The following is a 16,347-nucleotide window of genomic DNA, read 5'->3' as shown; positions in this document are numbered from 1 at the left end:
ATAATGGCCTTCCTTATAAACAAACATGCTAAGCCTTATACTCCTCTGAAGTGACCTGGGAGAACCAGAGTTTTAGTCTTGCCATTCAGTGGTGGGTTGAAGCAGTTTGCCTAAAAAATCTAGGTACTGAATTTTGTTTACTTTTTTTTTTTTTTTTGGAGATCACAAATGCAAAAAATAAAATTTATATATTATAAATAATCTGTAATATTTCTAGCATCTGCTAAAACACTGAATTATTTTTAACATTAAGTGTATCTTCAAGGCACAGTACCAATTACAACCATAGTAAAAGGATTTAGTAGGCATTTCCTTGCAAATTTGGATATGGGCACCTATTGAAATTTTCTTGACATATGCTTGATTTTCATTTTCCTTAGAATGTGTTACTTTGCTGAAACCATATTCAAAGGCTAGGTCGATTGATCCCCTGTAAAATACACTTGAAGGTTAAGTAACTACAGATCTCAGCTAATCCCATGTAATCTGCTGTTACTAAATGGCTGTTTGCATTCCTGGTGCACCAGTTTCTGAAGCTTAGGATTTGGTTTCTACTTTTTTGTTCAAATAACCTTCAGAAGGAGCGATGCATCTCTCAGCATGTCTGTGCATTGTGCTTATTAGCTTTTTGGAAAGAGTGAGCTGTTCATGTCCTTCACAGTGTACCTGCGATTATCATGGCAGAAATGACGGAACGGGATCAAGGTATGCTCCTCTCCTTGCTAGTGAGTGTGCTAATGATTCTAAGGAAAAGGACTTTAACTAGACAGCCTTATTTTGAAAGCAAATTGTGGACCAGGTATCAGAGGAGAGAAGGTTTAATTTACGTAAGCTTTAACTTCCTTGTGTTAAAATCAGTTGCCCACTCCACTGTTTTCATTTTGAGTAGTTTAACTCTTAAAAGCCCCTCAAATTATTTGAGATCCTCAAACACATCATATGTTACAAAAATATCCATTGCACTTGTGTTCATCACGTGTCCCTTTCAGGAGGTCAAACCACTGAAATAAGTGTTTAGCTTGTTTATAGAAAATCTAAGAGGGAGGGCCAATCAGGAGGTACTGGACATGCCCAGATGATTTGCTTCCCTTCTTTCCCATTTCATTTTGAAGGTTATTCATGCCAACTGGATAGATTTTTATAAAGTAGGAAGGAAGATCACAAGAGTGAAATTAGAGAGGCTTATAATTAGGATTTTTCATTTTAAGGTATTGGAGTTTACAGAGAGAAGTTTGAAAGACATGGATCAGGGTTGATCCCTGTCTGTTGCAGATACTGGGGAGCCTCACAGAAGTTAGTCAGCCTCTGGGTTGTTTTAACATCTACCTGTAAAGTGAGAATAATTGCATACTTATAATTTATGTGAGTCCTTTGAGGTAGAAGTTAGATGCAAAACAACTTTTGTTAGCTAAATATGATAGAACTTGTTTTTTAAAAAGAGGATATTTAATAATAAAATCAGATTATTTTGTGACTTGGTTGAAGTGAACAGTGAGCCTCTTATAGAAAATAATTTGTTAAAAGAATCACCCAATTTATGTCTTACAACTTTAAACAAATAAATAATAACAATTAAAATATATCTTTGAGTAGTTTGTCTTGTTATTGTATGAACTTTACTTAACCAGCTCTTGGTATCTTTTTTGACTATCCACTAGGTTATTTAAGACAAAGAGAACAATGTAATAAATTAAAGACCTACTTGGCAAAAGTATGAAGCAGTTAATGACTCAGGGCAGGGTACTTTTAAGAAAATAGTCACAGAAAAATTTTTTTTCATAGGGATGTCCCCATTATTGATGGATTTTATAAAAACCATAGCATATTATGCCTGGCAAGGACTCTAGAAAAAAAAATCTAATTTGACTGCTGTCATTTTATAGACAAAGAAACATAACCACAAAGAGACTAAATGACTTGTCCAAGCTCACAACACTGAGCTGATGTAGAGACTGGCTGATAAAGATGCTAGGTCTTTCAGCTTTCTATGTAGGCTTTCTTCTATTACACTGGAATGTTGAGTAGAAACCAGATCATTCTAGCATAAAGTAGCACTGGAATTTGTAATACAGAATCGAGATGAAGAATCAGAGGTGTTCCTAGAGAGTTCCAATGATTCCATAAGGCCTTCTCCTAAAGTTACAAAAAGATGACCCTGTCATACACTCCAGCTTTATGCTATCTACTTCTCTTCACATTATACGCTGGCTTTTAAAATGCACTGATTCAATGTCATGTGTTCTTACTGAATGACTGTTTCATTGTTATTATGTATGACAAGTATAATGTATTATAGTTTAGACTATGCTTTGCAAAATTTTTATTGTCCATTTTCAGCAATCCAGTAGGGGTGAGTATATAAAGAGAGACAAATAAGTCTTTTTTCAGGTTAAAATGAATCTAAATTCTCTGGTTCTTCATACTTTACACCCACACACGGGACAGGCTTGTTTTTCTATGCCTGTTTTACACGTGCCACTAAAGTCAATAATGTGACTTATTCAAGGTCACTTCAGTTAGTGAGTGTTAGGAGGTATAAACTCACAGTTTCTGGTTTGTTCCTTAGGCTGAAAGCAATGCACAGGTCACATTATTAAAAGAGAGTTCAACTAGTGTGAACACTTGCTCTTTCTCCTCCCTCCCTCCTTCCCTTCCTTTCCTATTTCAAATTAAATTATCTTCTTAAAAAGGATCAATTCATAACTTCAACAAGAGATTTTTAAGAAATAGGCCATTTCCTAAAGAGGTTAAGAGTATGTACTTTGGAGTTGGACAGATGTGGGTTTGAAAGACAGCTGGGTAACCTACTAGCTATGTGACCTTGGGCAGTTACCTCATGTTGGTGGGCCTCAATTATTTTCTCTGTAAAATGAGATTGATGATAAAATCACTAACAGCCATTATTAAGTGCCTGTAATGTGCCAGGATTGTATAAAATTTTACATCCATTTCAGTTAATCATCCTAACAGTGCCATATGGGAAAATGAAGTTGAAAGATTGGGGAAGTGGCTTTTCATGGCCACAGGGGAAGTGGCAGAGCTTAGATCTGAACCAAGATCAGCCTGACTCCAGGGCTAGTGCTTTTACCTATTCCTCAATATCTACCTTATAGGGCTGTTGATGATTAAGTAAGGTAGGTGTGACATGGTTGCACAGGCCTGGCACATAAAGAACTTCATCAGTATTAGGTTGAACCACATGAAATTGCTGATATTTGCTCATTTTTAACCTACAAAAATGGCCATTTCATAGGATTCAACCTAGAAGAAGAAGACGATGATGATGAATTCCAATAGGTCAGTCAGGCTCAATGAATAAATACTTTGTGAAAACCAGTAGGAAATGAAAAATGTTTCATTTTCCTGCATGTTTCAAGTATTATTTTTTCACCTGGGTCTTGGAAAGTGGGTTTCCTTCTATTGCTCTTGTGACACTAGGTCGGTGCTATGTAATGACCTGGATATGAATGAGGTCCCTATGAACTTCCCTGTGGACACTGTGAAGCTACGTATAGAGAAGACAGTCATCCGCAGAATCCCCGCAGAGGCCTTCTACTACCTGGTGGAGCTCCAATACCTCTGGGTGACTTACAATTCCGTGGCCAGCCTTGATGCCAGCAGCTTTTACAACCTAAAGCAGCTGCATGAGTTGCGCTTGGATGGAAATTCTCTGGTTGCTTTCCCTTGGGCATCTCTGTTGGACATGCCCCATCTGAGGACCCTGGATTTGCACAACAACAGAATAACCAGTGTGCCAAATGAGGTGGTCAGGTACCTGAAGAACCTTGCCTACTTGGATTTATCAAGCAACAGGCTAACCACCCTACCACCAGATTTCCTGGAGAGCTGGTCCCACTTACTTACAACATCATTACGAAGCCTGGACCTTACACCACGAAGAATTATTCTTGGTAAGCTCAGAAGCCTTTGGGCTTCTCAGGTCCAGATAATTTGCTTTGCATGACTTCAGTAGTCCAGTCTTTTCATATTTATTTAATTTGGCTTCTTATTCTATACTTACACTTTTGATGGGATGGAACTTTACTGGCTGACCTAAGTCAGTTGATCTGTTTACCCCATGTAAGATGAAATGGCTCTGTGTGTGCACTGGAGTGAGGGCAGCAGTGTGTGTGTGTGTGTGTGTGTGTGTGTGTGTGTGTTGGAGGAGGGAGGGAGATAGACTCATAAACTGAGAGACTAATGCTGATGTTAGAGAGCCTGGGGCTGAGTGATAAAATCTACCAACCTGCCCTGATTCTGTGAGCACATCAGTCAGTGCTCCATGCTCTGCCATAGCCAACCTGCTCTGTTCTCTTTTCAGCCATTTATTAGGCTTTTCAGGGGTGGAAGAGGGGCACTGGCATATTTATGGCCATTTCATAGGGTTATGAAGTGGCAGTGGTTTTATTAGGGAGAATAGCTTCCAGATTTTTCTTAATCTAAAAAGAAATGATAAAGACAATCTTCTAATGCATTAGTTTAGATGTGATTTGTTTTGTAGACTTTGATCTTGACTTTGTTTAGGTTCTGTGGGTATTTGTCTTGGCTTCTTAAAATGTAGACTCCTTCCAGTAAGTCTCTCTCTTCCTTTTTTTTGTCTCTTCCCACAGTGTTTGCATGGTGCTCTGAACATGGCAAATGCCCAGTAAATGTGGTTGCCAGATTGAAATCAGTAGACCTTTCTCAGGGGTACCTGTGAACAGTGAGGCCTTTCATACTTTTGTGTGAGACAAAAGCCTAAGGCTCTGATCAATCAATCAATTTGATCTACTAAATTCTTGTTCACCCAATAAGGCTGTGTTGTGAGTTCACATGTTACAACCATTGTGGCCACCGAAGAGATTATATTTCTTAGGATGAAAGAACTGAGTGTTTGGCCAGTGAAATGATTTCTCAATCTTTTGGTGTGAGAAGCAACTTGATGATAAATTTGTGCCATGAGTCCTTACTGACTAATGTCACATGCTCAAACATTTGCTGAAGTAAAGTATAAATGAAATAGAACTTTGAAAAAAATTTTTTTGCTAAAAAAGAAAATGCCATGGCAGCAGTTAAATGATTTTAGCATTGCTTTTGTTGAAATATAAATGTATTTTGGTGCTTATGAGACTAAAAGTACGAGTGATAAGAACCACATAGAAAGAGGAAAAATAATGTAATTTTTTGTCATATACCTATTTTATGTTTGCCTACTGCTTATCTAGTGCTTCAGACATTTTTATTAGGGAATAAAAGAAGTATTGTAGGGTGAGTTAGGGGAAAAAACATTAGTTTAATTTTTTTTTTAAGATTTTATTTATTCATGGGACACACACACACACACACACACACACAGAGGCAGAGACACAGGCAGAGGGAGAAGCAGGCTCCATGCAGGGAGCCTGACTGGGACTCTACCCTGGGTCTCCAGGCCCAGGTCCTGGACTGAAGGCGGCGATAAACTGCTGAGCCACCTGGGGTGCCCTCCATTAGTTTAATTTAGTGATAGTTGTGGAGTCCTTCCTATTATGTACACCATGATAGGCACCATGTAAACCTATAGTGTAGTACTTATTTACTTTATTTTAGCCACTAATTTAGTCCTTATGATAATAGATAGGAATGGTCTTAATTTATATATTGAGATTCTATTTCTCTACACATTTTTCTAAGTTGCTTTAGATCTATCAAAAGGTGATACATAGTAGGAAATAAAATCAAATTACTGAATTGTTATTAATAGCTTTCTAATGTTTAGTCGCTATTATTGCTAATATCACTATAAAGAATTGATTTACACGACATTACTATTTTTCCATTGTGAGTTAAATTTGGATGAAACTTCAGGGATCAGTTGGAGAGGGTTATTGAAATTTCACTGTCCACAGAGATAAACAGCTTTATCTATGTTTTAGGGTTCAGTTTCTTCAAAAGCAGATTCTTTAAAGGGGTAATATGAAAATGCGTTTGGTATAACATTAAATTTAAAAAGCAGGGTGTTCAATGGTATATAATCATAATTATTTTAAAGTGTGCAAAGAAAAAGGCTGAAAAAAATATAACTGTCCTCTTTGGGTGATGGGATGTCTTTTCAGTATTCTGTATTTTGAAAATGTTCTGCATTGATCATGCATTGCTATTATAATAATAATGATAAAATCATGATAATAAATAACAGAGGATATTTTGAAACATTCCGAGATATATGCAACAGCTGATCTTACCAAAGCCATGCCTGCTATGTAATGAAAGGGAAAAGAAATGCTCTCCTCTAAAGAAGACTGGCTCACATGTGTGAATCACACATAGAAAACTCAGTTTTTTCATCTGCAAAATGGAGGTGGGAGATCTCACTCTCTCTCATTCATAGGATTGTAATGAGAATATTATGAGATATTTTATGTGGGAGTTCTTTAGAATATGAGATGAACAGTCTCTGAGGTTATGATTTTAGATAACAATAATCCATAGCAGCTGTGACTGAGATGGGAGTGTCTTATAAAGAAAAACTCCTCTATTTTGGCTTTTTCTGTTACTTTAATTGAGTCTTCCAATTTTGTCATTAAAATATGGTAATGAAAACCAGTTCTAGCTTTTCTAGAACTCAGTGTTTAACTGTAGCAATTGTATCTTTCTAGGTGCCCTGTAAAATTTACTTTTCTATTATTATAGTGGAATATATTGTGCTTTTAATTGTTAGTGTCCTGTGTTTATTATTGTTAGCAGATGAAACTTCTGTTTATAACAATAATAGTAATAGCTAATATTAATAGAGTGCTTACTCAGGGCCAAAACTATTTCTTATACTTTATATATATAACTTCTTTCAGTCTTATGTTAACCCTGTACCATTTCACCCCCATTTTTAAAAAAGATTTTTATTTATTTATTCATGAGAGACACATAGAGAGAGGCAGAGACATAGGCAGAGGGAGAAGCAGGTTCCCTGTGGGGAGCCTGATACAGGACTTGATCCCAGGACCCTGAGCCAAAGGCAGATGCTCAACCACTGAGCCACCAGGTGACCCCCACCCTCACTTTATAGAAGAAGAATTGAATCACATATTCAGCCACATGCCCAAATTTACTCATCAGACAGTGATGGAGCTAGGCATGAATACAGTTGTTTGGCTCCAGAGCCCAGGGTATTCCCCACTCCTTTGTAATGTAAGGTATGTAATAATACCAGAGTTCTTTTTCTTATATATGTATTATTGATCTTTTTAAATCACGTATTTATTTTTAAAAAATTAGGAAGAGACCTTTCCATTACTCCTCTTTTCTACATGAGTAAAAATATCAACTTCATAAAATTGTCCTCTAATGTATCATAAAAACATTGTATACTCCCACTGCAAGTAAACATTTAAATGAACTGTGAAACTACATTGGATTTTCTATTTGTAATACAGGTAAATTTCCATGCCCTCTTTCTCAGGAATAAAGATACATTTACACAGGCAGACTCTGTAAGGACCAACACTCTTTGTCTTGGAAAAAGCTTGCAGTAGGAGAGGGCATAGAATGCTTTTTTGGGTGCTTTTAATTGGTACTCAAATCTTCTCAATTGCAAACATGAATTTTTTTTCCCATTCAAAATAAAGTTTACCTGGAAGGCGGTGGCCACACGAGTATTCCCACAAAATTTTCTAAAATGGCATTAATTTAATTCAACAAACACTCCTCAATCCCTGTTGATATGCTTGTTCTTTTCTAGCCACAGAGGAGATAAAACCACAAACTAAGGTTAACTCCTTACCAGGTGCTCTTCTGAGGACTCCCTAGCAGTATCTCAGCCAGGACAATGCTAGTAAGTGGGTTGTAATTATTACCTGCTTTTTACAGCTGGTGCAGAGGCAGAGTCAAGCTTCAAGTTCATTCCATCTCCAGAGATATCATTCTTTTGTTTTTTAAGCCTTTTCTTAATTGAGAAGTTGAGGTATAATTTGCACATCATGGATCTTAAGTGTACAGCTTAGTAAGCGATGGCAAATGAATACCCCCATGAAATCCACATCCTCATTCAGATATAGAATAATTTCTTTTAAAAAATTTTATTTAAATTCAATTAATTAACATAAAATGTATTATTGATTTCAGAGGTAGAAGTCAGTGACTAATCAGTCTTATATAACACCCAGTGCTCATTATATCGCATGCCCACCTTAAAGTCCATCACCCAAATACCTCATCCCCCCTCCTAACTCCCCTCAAGCAACCCTCAGTTTGTTTCCTATTTAGGAGTCTCTTGTGGTTTGTCTGGTTTGTCTTCTCTGATTTTTGTCTTGTTTTATTTTTTTCTCTCTTCCCCTATGATCCTCTGTTTTGTTTCTTAAATACTACTTATGGGTGAGATCATATGATAATTGTCTTTCTCCGATTGACTTACTTCACTGAGTTTAATACTCTCTAGTTCCATCCATATCATCGCACATGGCAAGATTTCATTTTTTTATGGCTGAGTAATATTCTATTGTATATATACATATATACACCACATTTTCTTTATCCATTCTTCTGTTGATGGACATCTGGGCTCTTTCTATAGTTTGGCTGTTGTGGACATTGCTACTATAAACATTGGGGTCCAAGGATATGGAATAATTTCATCACACTGGAAAGTTAACCTATACCTCTTCTCCTCCACTTCAAGCAACCACTGTTTTTATTTCATCACAATAGGTTAATTTTGTCTGCCCTAGAATTTTATTTAAATAAAATCATGTAAGATATACCTTTGTGCCTAGCTTCTTTCATTTAGCATTATTATTTTTTAAAAGATTTTATTTATTTATTCATGAGAGACACACAGAAAGGCAGAGGAATAGGCAGAGGGAGAAGCAGGCTCCCTATGGTGAGCCCAATGTGGGACTTGATCCCAGGACCTTGGGATCGTGCCCTAAACCAAAGGCAGACGCTCAACCACTGAGCCACGCAGACGTCCCTGGCATTATTGTTTTTGAGATAACTGCATGTCATTGCATGTATGGGTAGTTCCTTCTGCTGAGTCATATTCAGTTTTATGAATATATGAATTGTTCATCCTTCCTCCTATTTTTTGGAAACATGGGGTGTACCAGTCTTCAGCTATTATGAAGTAAGCTGCTATTAACATTCTTGTGCAGAATGTTAAGCCTTTTGTCAGTTATATGTGCTATTAATATTTTCTCTAAATCTGTGATTTATTTATTCATTTTCTTCATGTTGTCTTTGGTAAGAAATTTTTAAATTTTAAAGACATTTAATTTATCAGTTTTTTTTTTCATTTATAGTTAGTGCTTTGTGTGTCTCATCTAAGAAATATTTGCCTACCTACAGGTCACAGAGATATTCTATTTTCCTTATAGTTTTAACTTTTATATTTGATTTCTGGCTTTATAATTCTTAGCTTTTATGCTTATGACTGTGGCCTATCTCAAAATAGTTTTTGAGTATAGTGTGAAGTAGCGGTTGAGCTTTTTTCCAAACAGATGTCCAGTTGTTCCAGGACCATTTGTTGTAAAGAGTTTACTTTCCTCCTTGGATCGTTAAATGCCACTGCCACCACAAAACTGATTAAGGTATGGTTTTTGCTTTCAAGAACTATGGTCTGCAGAATTACTTTTGTACAGGAATTTATTGCTGACTCTGCATGAAAAAATAGCCAATTTAATTCAACTGCTGTGATGCATGGAAAACATTGTCCTTTTAGAGAAGGAATAAGGCAAAGTTGATTTGTTCCATCCAAGAATAGTTATATAAACTAAATTAATTAGTACAAATTACTGTGATTGTGATTGGTGTGCTACCCTGAAGGAATGCAGTACAAAAATAACAGTTCAACTTTAGGGAGTTCTTGTACCTTTGTCCTCAAATTGGGAGAAAAAAACACTTGATGAACGGGTCAGCACTCAGGTCACTATTATTATTCAGGTTTTAAAAGTTGTGCTTTTGACCTTGATGTTTCAAGGCTAGAATAAACATTATATTTTTGAAGGGTTTAAAAATATTCTCCTGTTCTATATAACTTTTAGACATAACCAGTTGGATTAATTTTTAAAAGAATTTTGCTTCAGGGGTGCTGGGTGGCTCAGTCAATTAAGTGTCCAACTCTTGATTTCGGCTCAGGTCATGATCTCAGGGTTGTGAGATGGAGCCCCTGCTTCCACACTCAGTGGGAAATCTACTTGGGATTCTCTCTCTTCTTCTGTCCCTTTCCCCACTCACACTCACATGTGCATATACTCTCTCTCCTTCAAATAAATAAATCTTCAAAAAAAATTTATTGTTTCACCAATAACAAATTTTTATGCCAATTTCAAAGCATGAATAAAGCTGTTAATGTTATAGAAATGTCCTAGGTAGACATTTGTGCTCCAGACATCATTGCTCTAACATGTGTTTATAGACGACAGCACTTATAGCTGCCACCTATGGTTCTAGATGTTTTTAGGTGATGAAATGAGTTATGGTGGAAGGAATATTAGATTAAGAGTCTGAGATATCTGGGACTTACTCAGGACTCTAAGCTACTTACAGAATCAAGGCAGTAATCTCTTTGTGCTTTAGTGTCCTCTAATGTGATACTCAAAAAATCATACTAGCTTCCTGAGGTCAGTATAAGACATAGAGAGCTTGAGAATGAAAGCTTTAAAATCAGGATATTTAAAATCAGGTTCAAATCCTGACTATATACAGTTGTGACCACAGGCAAATCCCTCAACATCTGTGAGTGTTGGCATTCTCTTTACGATGAGGATGATACTAATATTATCCACCTCATGCTATTGTCAGAATTGAGGTCGACAAATCCTTTAGCATGCTTAGCACTGTTGGAAGATAATTTTTCATAGTCTTTCCCATTTCTGCATGTCTTGTGAGCAGAGGCAGCCACTGATTGCCTTTTGTTCTGAACTGTCTTTTTAAGGATGTTTGTGTAGAGAACTGCTTTGGAAGGTAAAGCTATGTCTCCCTCCAGAGAAAGTGTAGGCAGGTTTACTGACCAGTATAACGAAGATAATGTCTTCCTCCAGAGCCATAAGCTATCCTCCACTTCTAACCAGGAGTCTGTGTCTTCTGCCAACTGGTCACCCTAAAGTAGGCTAAAACTCAGACCATTTACAATTCTTGACAAGTACAGTATTTGCCACATAAGCAATCGATAACTGCCAACTTGTTCTATTATTATTTTATAAAGCAAAAATCTAGTATAACAAGTGTTTTGAGAGCATATAGTTTTATCCACATTATTAATTATTACATGACAGAATGAATTTGATGTTTGGATATTAGAGACTGGTCATAGATTCATAGGACTAAATATAGGAGGAAGAAGTTCAAGGTAATTCACCCATGGAAGAAATGAAATTTCTAAGATGGAAAGTACTGGCAGAAAAATATGAACCAATCATGAAATACTATTATAATAAAAATAGACATAAATAGAAATTTATATTAAAAATAGATGTAAATAGACATAAATAGAATTTACGAATGAACAGTTAAATCTTCCAACATGGTTGGAATTTTTTAAAATTGCAGTTCTGTCTTTTCTCTTTCTGAATCAATGTATAATCTACTCCATTAGTAAAAAGCCACAGCCACGAAACTTTTTGAGATAAATCCCTTGCAACCCTGGGCTTTATGTGAGGTTGCTGTGGGACATGACCCCTAACATCCTTAGAGAGACTTTTGTCTGCCAGAGGCTTTGAAGCACTATCTTAGATCTTTCTGGGATCTTGGCAAATGATGTTATAGTTTCACCCTCCCTGGATTTGATCTTTGCGCTGAAGCCCTTCCTAGCCCTTCCTAGTTTGAGAACTTTGGAGAGGCTGGGGGTAAGAAGCAGTTTTATTACTGAACCCAGCAAGCCTTGGTCCTTTTCTATTTAACAGTTCTTCACTTAGCTGCTGTAAGTCCTTTCCATTTTATCATGTGCAGCAAGAAAACGCCAGGTAGCACTTTAAGCTCTCGATCTGGAAATATCCTTAGCAAGAACATTCATTTCATTGAGGGCACTTTATACTTTTCATGTGACAGTGTTTCTAAACTCTCTGCCACTCCCTAAAGGGGTCTGTTTTTAGGGAGAGGGTACAGATACTTGCCTGTCCAAGAGGCTGTGATGTCAACTGAAGTCCACAGAATAACCTTTATCAGCCTTTTCCTTCCTTCTGGTTTAGGTCTGCAGGACAACCCTTGGTTCTGTGACTGTCACATTTCCAAAATGATCGAGTTGTCAAAAGTTGCTGACCCTTCTATAGTGCTTCTTGATCCACTGATGATTTGTAGCGAACCTGAGCGCCTGACAGGGATTTTGTTTCAGCGGGCTGAGTTGGAGCAGTGTCTGAAGCCATCAGTCATGACCTCGGCCACCCAGATCACATCTGCTCTGGGTAGTAACGTTCTGCTGCGGTGTGATGCTACTGGCTACCCTACCCCACAGCTCATGTGGACCAGATCTGACAGCTCACCAGTTAATTATACAGGTATTTTCTTAATTCAGGCCTAAAAAACAAGTAGTTCCCAAAGATCTGAATTTAATTTCATGTTTTTGTGTGATTTGAAATTGGCTAGTTAATTCTTTTTATTTTTTAGATTTATTTTTTTTACTTTAGAAAGAGAAAGAAAGAGCAGAAAGAGGAACAGAGGGAAAGGAAGAGAGAGTATCCCAACCAGACTTCCTACTGAGTGCAGAGCCTGATCCTGAGATCACAACCTGAGCCAGAACCAAGAGTAGGGAGCTCAACCAACTGAACCACCCAGGTGCTCCTGAAATTGGCTAGTTAATTCTAATAAAATATGCCAAGATTGTTTGGTGAGAGGAATTTGAAAGATTCATTTGATTGGTTAATATTTTCCTTAGCTTATCTAACTACATAGACAATCTGATTTCTTTTATTGATAGAAAACAACATGATCCAGTGGATGGATGATTGCAAATAAGGCTCTTGGTCTTGCTGCATAATCTTGGATATGGCTCACTTTAAAATGGATAACTATTACAGTATTCTTAGAAAAGATTTTCATACAAGTTTCTCATTTTTGAATAATTTTTAAATAATAAATTACATGCAAACTTTATTATGAAGCAAAAGGATAATTTTTAGAAATATGGGTTTCATAGACTTTTTAGATCCTACTATGACCAACTCAATGCTTTGGCCTTAGTTTCAATAGTGATATTCTTTTTTTTTTTTTTTTTAAGATTTTATTTGTTTATTCATGAGACACACAGAGACAGAGAGAGGCAGAGACAAAGTCAGAGGGAGAAGCAGGTTCCATGCAGGGAGCCCGAAGTGGGACTTGATCCCAGGACCCCGGGATCACTCCCTGAGCCAAAGACAGATGCTCAACTGATGAGCTACCCAGGCATCACTCAATAGTGATTTTCTGATGAATTAAAGTGATATATTTAAAAAAAACTCATTAAAATTAAATGTAAATCAAAGTAAAAGTAATGAAACCTGATGGAATAAGAAATACTCAAGGCCTAATATTCTTACAAATAGTAGATGGCCCACAGTTTGAGGCAGTAAGTTAAATTCTGGAATACTAGGATACTGCTTAGGACATTATTATTCTTTAGAAAGCTTAAAAAATGAAGACAGAATGGTAAAATGTTAGATTTTAGTGTTTAGGAAAGTAAAATTCCAATTCTGCAAAAACTATATATTATTCTACAAATAAAAGAATCCATGGTTTACTAATTTATTTAGGTTAAATATAAAATGAAAGACTAAGAATACTAATTATGACTTTCCTATGCTAGAAAATGATCTGCTATGCCATCTGGCTATGTAAATAGATAGCATTTTATTACAATGATAAAATTTTTTGGGAAACCTTTAAGTAAGATTTTGTAACAACCATTTCATAGGACCAAAGTGAATTAAAATTAGAGAGCATTGGTCAGTCCACTTTGTCTTATCCCCTTATTTAAAAAATATGGAAACAGAGGCCCAAAGATGCTAATTGTCTTGTCTGAAATCACATACTAATAAGTGGACAAATGTTTACTAAAACCAAGTCTACCAATTCATAGCATTGTGTCTTTTTAAAATACCATTCCCCATACAGACCCCACGGTACTTGGCATGTCCTAGACCTTCATGTAGACAGTTTAGAGAACTATGACCTGCCATCAGAGACTTGCAGTGGGCCATTTCTCTCCCTTGATTTATGCAAAAGGGGTGCATGTAGATCCAGGTCAGTTGGCATGTTGCTTGAGTTTCTCCTTTTTTTCCCCTCACAGAGTATTTTTCTTAAATAAATATTTTTTTAAAATTTATTTATTTATTTATCTTACAGTAATTCAGGAATCTCCAGGGGAAGGAGTCAGATGGTCCATAATAAGCTTGACTGGTATTTCTTACAAGGATGCTGGGGATTACAAATGTAAGGCCAAAAATTTGGCTGGAATGTCAGAAGCTATGGTTACTGTGACAGTGGTTGGTGTTGTCACAACCACCATATCATCAGAGACCTCTGAAAGAACTGGAGATCACCCTGAAGAAGAAGTCCAGCCAAGATCCAGATCTACATCCCCGCCTGGTTCATTGTCATCTTCTTGGCCTTCCTCCTCCCCTGCTTCTTCCATTTTTCTTTCTAATTCTACTTCATCTCCTCCCCCCTCTGCTTTCTTCTCTTTATCTCCTTTCCTCTCCTCTATTGTTTCTTCAACCACAACTAGAAACACTGGAATTTCAACAAGCCCCACCATGGCCAGCCAGCAGTCACTCCAGCTCCACCCAGATGGGAAAAGAAATTTAAAGGTGGAGTTGGGTGGAAGTCAGCTTCCTTCAGGTAGTGCAAGTAGAAAAGAAGAGTTGGCATTGTTGGATGAAGCAACGCCAGTGGAAACAAATACCACAATAGAGAATCTCAGGGTAGTTGGTGAGACTGAAGAGAGTGTCACATTGATGTGGAACACTGTCAACACCACACAAAAGTCCGAGATGACAGTGTTGTACTCCAAGTATGGTGAAAAGGACCTGCTGCTGCTGAATGCTGACTCCAGCAAGAACCAAGTCACCATAGATGGCTTGGAGCCTGGTAGGCAATACATAGCATGTGTCTGTCCAAAAGGAATACCTCCCCAGAAAGACCAATGTATTACCTTTTCTACTGACAGAGTTGAAAAGGAAGGTGATTCTCAAGTGTCTTTCCTTGTTGTGGTGAGCGGTACTGCCTGTGTTGTTGTCTTGCCATTGATATTTTTCCTGTTGTACAAAGTTTGCAAACTGCAATGTAGGTCAGAATCTTTCTGGGAAGATGACTTGGCAAGAGAAACTTATATCCAATTTGAAACCCTGTCCCCCAGGTCTCAAAGTGTAGGGGAGCTTTGGACGCGAAGGCACAGAGATGATTCAGAAAAATTGCTGCTTTGTTCTAGGTCAAGTGTAGAATCTCAGATGACTTTTAAAAATGAAGGTTTGAGATCAGAGTATTATTGCTAAGATTTTACACATGAACCCCACAAAATTTCTTCCATGCAACTAAGGATTGAGGATATAGTCGGCCTTCTGTTTGGATGACCTTTTGTTCAGACTTTCATTTCCTCTGCGAAAATCACAAATGAAGAGCTTTTAATTGTGTGTGTGTGTTTTTTTTTTTTTTTTTTTTTTTTTTTTTTTTTAATACCATGTGAGGGGCACCTGGTTTCCTCAGTCAGTAGAGCATACAACTTTTGATCTTGGAGTTGTAAGTTTAAGTTCAAGCCCCAATTGTAGAGATTTATGTAGAGATTATGTATCTCTTTATGTAGAGATTACATAAAAACTACCATGTCATTTCTGAATCAAACAAACAAATAGTCTTGATTTTTGTTGTGTGGAAGATATCCATAGAAATAGTTTTTAGGATAGTGCTTGATAAATTAATAGTAAGTTTTAGGGTAGTGTTTTAATTTTTCAAAATAAATTCATGTGGGAATAGTTATAAAAAAGTGAAGTCTGAATTTTAAAAAGATAGTCTTCTAAGAAGTGAAGAAAGATTAGTATAACCAGCTAAGCCTTGATGTTCATTCATGTTTGAAGTGCTTTATGGCATTTGCCAAGGGTATTTACTGTCATTGCCTAGTGGGCAAGAGTGAGAAAGTACAGAATTTTTCATTCACTAAGGTTAAATCCAACCCAGTGGAGAGGGAGGGCTCCAACTCTTGGTACCATTATGCATTACAAGACTGTATGGTTGATTAATATTGTAAGAAAAAAAAATTTTATCCTTAGAAATATAGATATTAGCAGAAAGAAGTTTAAAAAGAGGATCCTGAAAATAGTAAGGCCATTTCTAAAAATAGCAACCATTGCATCCGAATGCATTTGCCAACAGACTATATGGATCTTTTTTTAAAAAAATGTTAAAATTTTTTTTAATTTAAAAAATTTAAAT

The 16,347-nt window shown here is 36.7% G+C and overlaps 1 protein-coding gene across 1 annotated transcript; it reads left to right on the top strand.

The window, feature by feature from the left end:
* Positions 1-281: 281 nt before the first annotated feature.
* Positions 282-15,531, top strand: LRIT3 (leucine rich repeat, Ig-like and transmembrane domains 3). Its single transcript, XM_026017624.2, has 4 exons — positions 282-705; positions 3,439-3,911; positions 12,138-12,443; positions 14,266-15,531. Exons 1-4 carry the CDS (start codon positions 587-589, stop codon positions 15,411-15,413), a joined length of 2,046 nt encoding a protein of 681 aa, XP_025873409.1. The 5' UTR covers positions 282-586; the 3' UTR covers positions 15,414-15,531.
* The last annotated feature ends 816 nt before the right edge of the window (positions 15,532-16,347 follow it).

The sequence above is a fragment of the Vulpes vulpes genome, chromosome 4, assembly GCF_048418805.1.
Source record: "Vulpes vulpes isolate BD-2025 chromosome 4, VulVul3, whole genome shotgun sequence".
In the NCBI taxonomy this organism is placed as follows: Eukaryota; Metazoa; Chordata; class Mammalia; order Carnivora; family Canidae; genus Vulpes; species Vulpes vulpes.
Note: the sequence above shows the minus strand (reverse complement) of the source record. Positions and strands in the feature narration are given on the sequence as shown.

Coding starts and splice junctions, on each gene's coding strand:
- LRIT3 (XM_026017624.2), top strand. CDS start 587: ATGCATCTCTCAGCATGTCTGTGCATTGTGCTTATTAGCTTTTTGGAA. Junction 706..3,438: donor AATGACGGAACGGGATCAAG/GTATGCTCCTCT, acceptor TTGTGACACTAG/GTCGGTGCTATGTAATGACC. Junction 3,912..12,137: donor ACCACGAAGAATTATTCTTG/GTAAGCTCAGAA, acceptor CTTCTGGTTTAG/GTCTGCAGGACAACCCTTGG.